The 7,161-nt window shown below is 36.8% G+C and overlaps 1 protein-coding gene across 1 annotated transcript in view; it reads left to right on the plus strand.

Moving 5' to 3' along the window:
- The window catches only part of LOC106474603, a gene marked incomplete at its 3' end in the record, with an annotated part of 14,696 nt that overhangs the window by 6,068 nt on the left and 1,467 nt on the right, over positions 1–7,161 (plus strand). The window contains exons 3-4 of the mRNA XM_013935293.1: positions 713–756; positions 2,313–2,390. Coding sequence (XP_013790747.1) covers positions 713–756; positions 2,313–2,390 — 122 coding nt within the window. The remainder of the gene's footprint in view (positions 1–712; positions 757–2,312; positions 2,391–7,161) is intronic.

The raw sequence follows: 7,161 nt of genomic DNA on the forward strand, positions 1-7,161 counted from the left end.
TATTACTCCAATCATGATTCAGGATTATGAAACCTAGTTTAAAGTTTAAGTTGTATTACTCCAATCATGATTCAGGATTATGAAACCTAGTTTAAAGTTTAAGTTGTATTACTCCAATCATGATTCAGGATTATGAAACCTAGTTTAAAGTTTAAGTTGTATTACTCCAATCATGATTCAGGATTATGAAACCTAGTTTAAAGTTTAAGATGTATTGCTGCAGACAAATGGAGGACATGTAAAGAATTGATGACTAAGTATATTAACAGTTTCTATTATATCATTGTAAGTATATTAACAGTTTCTATTAGATCATTGTAAGTATATTAACAGTTTCTATTATATCATTGTAAGTATATTAACAGTTTCTATTATATCATTGTAAGTATATTAACAGTTTCTATTAGATCATTGTAAGTATATTAACAGTTTCTATTAGATCATTGTAAGTATATTAACAGTTTCTATTAGATCATTGTAAGTATATTAACAGTTTCTATTATATCATTGTAAGTATATTAACAGTTTCTATTAGACCATTGTAAGTATATTAACAGTTTCTATTAGATCATTGTAAGTATATTAACAGTTTCTATTAGATCATTGTAAGTATATTAACAGTTTCTATTAGATCATTGTAAGTATATTAACAGTTTCTATTAGATCATTGTTTCTTTGCGTGCTCACCTTTATCAACGTTTTTCTGTTTCAGTTCAAGTGGAACTCTAATGATTTAAATCTTTTAGCTTCAGGAAGGTAAGTTTAATAAATTACTTCCCAACTAAAGCTTATAAATACACGTCAATAGTTTTGTGAAATTTTGTTTGATCAAATAGTCGTGAATTATTCTATCAGCTAATTAGATAAGAAAACTAACAGATGTATAATGAACTAAGATCTTAATTAAGGGTCTTTTAAAAAAATTGATATATATATATCTGGTAAAGTTAAAATACAAGTCAACTAATGTTTTTGTGGTAAACTTCACATTTGACATGACCATCACAATTATGAAATATCTAAAATGCAAGTTTATGATCAACAGTGAAATTAATACCGTTATGCTTTCTATTTAAATACCTCAAACAAAAAAAAAGAAGCATAATGTGGTTGCTTGAAAATATCAAAATGTTATCCATATACTTTAATAACAAAATAATTCTAAAGACTGTATTCAGTCTTTGTTTTTCATGAAAGTAAAGAAAAAGATTAGTTAAAGTAAGACTTATTCTAGAACCCACCAATGATCTAATCATAATTAAAAAATATTTTTTCTTATTCATTAATTTCAAATATACAGATCTTGGATTATGTAGCTCATTTGTATAGTTGTTAAAAATTAGTTCAGCACTAGACTGTATTGTTTCATCCAAAAATACTACATGTCAAAACTGACACAATAAACATAACTTTAAATTTTTAACGTCATTGACAACTTCAATACTTTCATTCTTTAAAAATCCTTCTAAGTATCCTACTCACACTTGACTATAAGTCCCGATATTTGTTAGTCAACGTCCTTCTTTACTTACCACCTAAACAAAATCTCTGAATGACTTCTCGATGGTCAAATTATTAAATAAAGATAAAAAATATTATTATACTTCTTTAATTCAGCAAATGTCTTTTAATGAAATTTCATAAGTTTAGTCGAAGCACTCAAGTACCCCGTTTTATCTGAAATAACACTATTATTCTATTTATTAGACTTTGGAAATACTAAGATCTTATTTTTACCGATAGTCGTAGTTATGAAAAAGATGTAATTTTTCAGCATTCCTGAAGTAAACTTGTGATAAAATCTGATATTAACAATAGATTAATTGTTTGAATGGTCCGGCATGGCCAGGTGGATAAGGCGCTCGACTCGCAATCTGAAGGTCGCGGGTTCGAATCCGCATCCCACCAAACATGCTCGCTCTTTCAGCCGTGGGGGCGTTATAATGTGACGGACAATCCCACTATTCATTGGTAAAAGAGTAGCCCAAGAGTTGGCAGTGGGTGGTGATGACTAGCTGCCCTCCCTCTAGTCTTACACTGCTAAATTAGGGACAGCTAGCGGAGATAGCCCTTGTGTAGCTTTGCGTGAAATTCCAAAACAAACAAACAAACAATTGTTTGAAATCTTGTTCTTTAACTGTAAGGTGTCTATAGAAAAGATATGTATAATTCAAGCTACGTTCAAGAGATGATACAAATTAAACTAGTCGATTCAACATGTAAATTGCTGATCATCCAGTAAATGTAAATTTTCACAAATATCGAATATTGACACATTTAGAACTACATTCCTTCCTGATGTTTTTCAACAGCCTTGCTGGTCACTTGATAGAATGTGGTGCTCAGGTTACAGGAGGGATCTTTACTGACTGGCAGGAAGTGCCTGGATGGTAATGAAATACCACTTATTAAAATCCTGTTTTATTTTTTGACTGTGTCTTCTTTTCTGAGATTTTAAATTTAATATCAGTAATATTTTGTATAGAAATTGTTTCACTTTTATGTGAGTTGAAAGTATTAGTTAACATATGTTATTTGTTCATGGACTATCAAGAACAAATTTGTTTTAATTATTTCTGTATCAACAGCTACAAGCTTCTAATTTTTGAAACGAGATACGTTATAATGGACCATGTTAAATCAGGTTAAGAATGGCCTGATGGTTAATATGTCTAGACAATAAATACAAGTGTTTGTGGTTTACATTGTGTTGTTGCCAAAATGTCTTGCAATATTTCGGGTTATGAGTGTGCTATAAGAATAATGGACAAATTTTATTATTTAGTCAGATAAAGGTGGTCCAAGAGTAGGTGGTGGGTACTGTTGACTAACTGCCTTCCCTCTAGTCTTGTTAATTCAGAATTGGGGACGACAGCTATGCACATATATCCCTTGTTGTAGCTCTGCACAAAAACTTAAAACAAACTTGTAAATTTTAACAATCAAAACATGATATATGAGTTGAAAAAGAAGTTGCAAAGTAATAATAAATTAATTAAAATGGCACTTGTACATGTATACATGCACACACACACACAGTTAAAAGGAGTGCAATATTAAAATAATTGCAAGTTACGGTGTCCTATGCCACCATCCTCAGGAGTAAAAGTTTGATTATGATTTATAGAACTACATCAATAATTTGCATACATTTATCTAGACATTCCTCTCTACTGTACTCCTTCTTCACTTCTTGTGTACTGATCTTATGCCTGGCTCCCTTTTTTTTCCACGGTTGTCTTCTATAGGATTCCTTTCACCCTGGTGTCCTGGGCTGATTATATATGGCTTCATTATCTGTCCAGATTTTTTCCTCTGTCTCATCCTTACCCATTACTTGTATTTTTCATCTAGATCTGTCTACTCTTATCCTTCCCATTCTGGATTCCAGACCTTTCTTTTCTCATTTTCCCTCTACTGGACATCTAGTTCACCACTCTTCTTGTCAGTGACTGTCACACATTCACAATTCTGTGGGTATCCATCTCTTCTGCTGCTGTCGATATTACTTTCTGCTGACAGTCGTTTTTTATTTCTCTTTCTTGGACTATTTCCTCACTCCTATTTCTTTTTTATCTCCTTCTTACTCCATCTATGGTCCTTTTCACCTGGTCTGCAGTTGGCTATGTTCTATGTGTCAGACACCTTTCTACACATCACTCTTGGCCCATTCTTCATTTGTTTTCTGTGTTTCATCCATCTTTTCCCTTTCCTTGCTCTTTTGTTTGACTTAGCTTTGGTCCCTTTTATGTTCATTGGTGAGAGTCTTTGTTTGCCGTACTTACGGCCCAAGGCTGACATTCATTTTCTGAGACAATTTCTTCAGTTCACCTATTCTTGGATGTTCTCACCCGACTCCCTTCATTTCCTGTAGCTACTCAATTGGAGAGGTCACTTATGCTAGGGTCTTATTCCTTTCTCATGCCTTCTCTTCTTAACCTGCATGCTATGACGTAATTCAAGCATTTCTCATGCCTTCTCTTCTTAACCTGCATGCTATGACGTAATTGGTCACCAAGCATTTCTCATGCCTTCTCTTCTTAACCTGCATGCTATGACGTAATTGGTCACCAAGTTTTACATTTCTCATTCCTTTGGGAAACACTCTTGTGTCTACTACTGTAAACTTTATGAACCCATGATCTTTTCTTATGGGGTCGTTTTTTTTTTGTGTGAGCCTCTCCTCAAAGAACTGTCATGGTGACTGGACCATGCCCATACTGCTTCTCAAACAGGATCTCTCTCTTCTTCAGTGCTTCCCTCTCTGATTGAGACACATTTCTGATAATGGCAGGACATCTGATGTTTGGACATTGCACAAGCATTGCTCCAAATTAACATTCTCTATTCATCTGGCATGTTCCCATTCCTGCCCCTACTGGTGGATCACTTGATCATGTTCCAATCAGTCTTTTCCATGGTAGTTTCCTACACCAACTGTTTATGAAGCACTCATTCCAAGACCCTTTGCTTTCTGGCTTTAGACATACACTTCTGGACCCATTCACATTAGGCTTATTTTCTTGTCTGTCAATTGATGGGGGCTTTATACTTGCTTGTGAACTGCCTTTCTTGGCCAGTCCACATTATATCTCTGGAGTGATATCTATATCCCCATATCTTTCGTGGGGTTTGCTCTGGGTTGGACATGCCTCTCTTGGATGCATTTACCACTCTTCTCAACTCCAAGCTCTCCCTCTTATGGTCCCCTCTTCCTCACCCTTCAGCTCTGGCTGTCAATTATTTCAGCCAGGCCTGGTCTAACATCTTTCTGTATGCCTATTCCCCTCTTCATCTCTGTCCTCTGGTTCTTGGCTTTACACACTACTCTCCTTCTTGGTCTCTATTGTTGGTGCATATTTGACCAGCTTTGCCTTGTTCCAGTTGACATTTGGTCCCCCATTTCTTTCCCCCATATCGTCTCCTTCCCTTGCTTCATCCTCACGCATCCATTCTCCTGCAAGCGGTATCACCCCTCTGGAATTTTGCCAGATATGTTGCCTGTCAGGCTGGAATTTCCAAGTAAGTGGCATTCTTCTTACCATTCCACTGTCTTTTTCTATTAATGTTTGTGGCAGGTCTTTTGTCAACAGTCCTTCTGCAATTTCCTTCCTCCTAGCCATCATACTGTTAACCACCTTTCTGCCTTTTTAACCTGACTGTTCATCAATAGCTTGGCAGTCTCTGCTTTTACTGGTTGTTAGGAGGCCTTCTCCATGGCATTTTGCATTTACTGGTACCTCAAGGTGTTTCTACCCCTGTATTTTTCACTTTATTTCACTCCTTTTATTCTCCTCTGTCCTTCTCACTCAACTATCTGAGACCTTAATGAGGTTTTGCATGATCTCATACTTGTCCCATCCGAGCCATTGATTTCCTACCTTTTGTACCAACTATCTATGCTGACTTGTATCCTCCTCCTTTATGCCTGCAATTCCTGTTCATTGGGTGTCCATCTTCTAGATGCTTCTCACACCGTTTTCCACTGCACTTCTCTCCCTTGACCAATATTTCCTTCCCCAGTCTTCACCCACACAGGAGGTTGACCATACTTCTCACTTATCTCTCTTCCTTCTGCATCTAGCATATTGGACTATTCAGACCTGTTTCAGCTCCTGTATTCTGTTGGACTGTTTGGTGTGCCTTTTCACAGAATTCTGTCTTTTGAGATCCCTGTCTTTATCTGTCCTTATCTTGGTGCTGGTCTTTATCCGAGGACCTCTCTCCTTCTACCATTACTAGGTGGGTCTCTTGCCTCCTCGTTCATTTTGAGTTGTTGATGCTCACAGACTATTTCACATTTCTTTGCATTTGATTCATTGCTTTTTTTAATTCCCTTAGATCTCATCATTGCTGGCCCTAGGACGAGCTTCTCCAGTTGAGCATTTGGACAATCTCCACACATTCATCTCCTCTACACCTTCTGGCTGTTTTATCTCCTGATGGCTTTTTGCTTCCACAGTTTGCCATTCTTCAATCTCCCCACTGTCTTTGAGAAGAATACATAAAATTCTCTTTCATAGTCCCTTTTTCATTTCATAGGACCCCACCTGGTGGCTGATGTTGCCTCCCAAAGTATATTTACTTAGAATCTGCATTGAGCCAGAATAATGGAAAGCCTCTTCCCATCTGCCCTGGCTCTATCTATGACTACTGTGAGACGGAATGTTCTCCAAGACCACTTGAGGTATCCTTGTGGAATATATATACATATTTACTCAATTGTCTGATCTAGACTGTACCTATTCCACAGACTGTCATGGAAAAATCCAGCATCAGGGAGGTGTTCTGTCTCTTTCTCTGGCTTGTACTTGCTGACTTAAAAATAGATTTTCAGAGTCACCCATTGCACTGTCCACATTAAAAATCCTTTCTGGACTAATGGGGATACAGGCATTTTCTCTGAGTTTCCTCTACATGAATCCTCCTCTCCTTCATCAAGTGGAGCATGAGAGACCCATGCCACTTAACTAGCTGCTCAGGTGGTGGATCATGGAGAAACTTCTTCAGTTGAACTCAACCACTGGAGCAACACAAGGAAGTACCAGTATAGTGAGAAGTGGGGCAGTAGTGACACTGTTAATGTAGTGTGGGTCACCCCTCATATACATCACTTGTGCCCTTCCTCTGAGTCTGTTCAGTAGAGTTCAGGATTCATCTGGATCAATACTACATAACTCTAGTGCCCTCCTCTTCAGATAGTATCTAGAATATGTTAAGTTGAATTAAGGTGAGCACTCACTTTACAATACCTTTATATATATATAACGGTCTGTTCAGCAGAGTTGAGATGAACACACTCTATACAGGTCCATATCCAATAATTTGCATCAGACCCTCCACCACTTCAATGTAGCTTATATAAAGATCTGTTCAGTAGAATAGAGATGAACACACTTTATATGGGTCCATATCCATTATTTTGCATCAGTCCCTCCACCACTTCAATGTAGCTTATATAAAGATCTGTTCAGTAGAATAGAGATGAACACACTTTATAGGGTCCATATCCAATAATTTGTATCAGACCCTCCACCACTTCAATGTAGCTTATATAAAGGTCTGTTCAGTAGAGTAGAGATGAACACACTTTATAGGGTCCATATCCAATAATTTGTATCAGACCCTCCACCACTTCAATGTAGCTTATATAAAGGTCTG

The sequence above is a fragment of the Limulus polyphemus genome, unplaced genomic scaffold (assembly GCF_000517525.1).
Source record: "Limulus polyphemus unplaced genomic scaffold, Limulus_polyphemus-2.1.2 Scaffold7421, whole genome shotgun sequence".
NCBI lineage: Eukaryota > Metazoa > Arthropoda > Merostomata > Xiphosura > Limulidae > Limulus > Limulus polyphemus.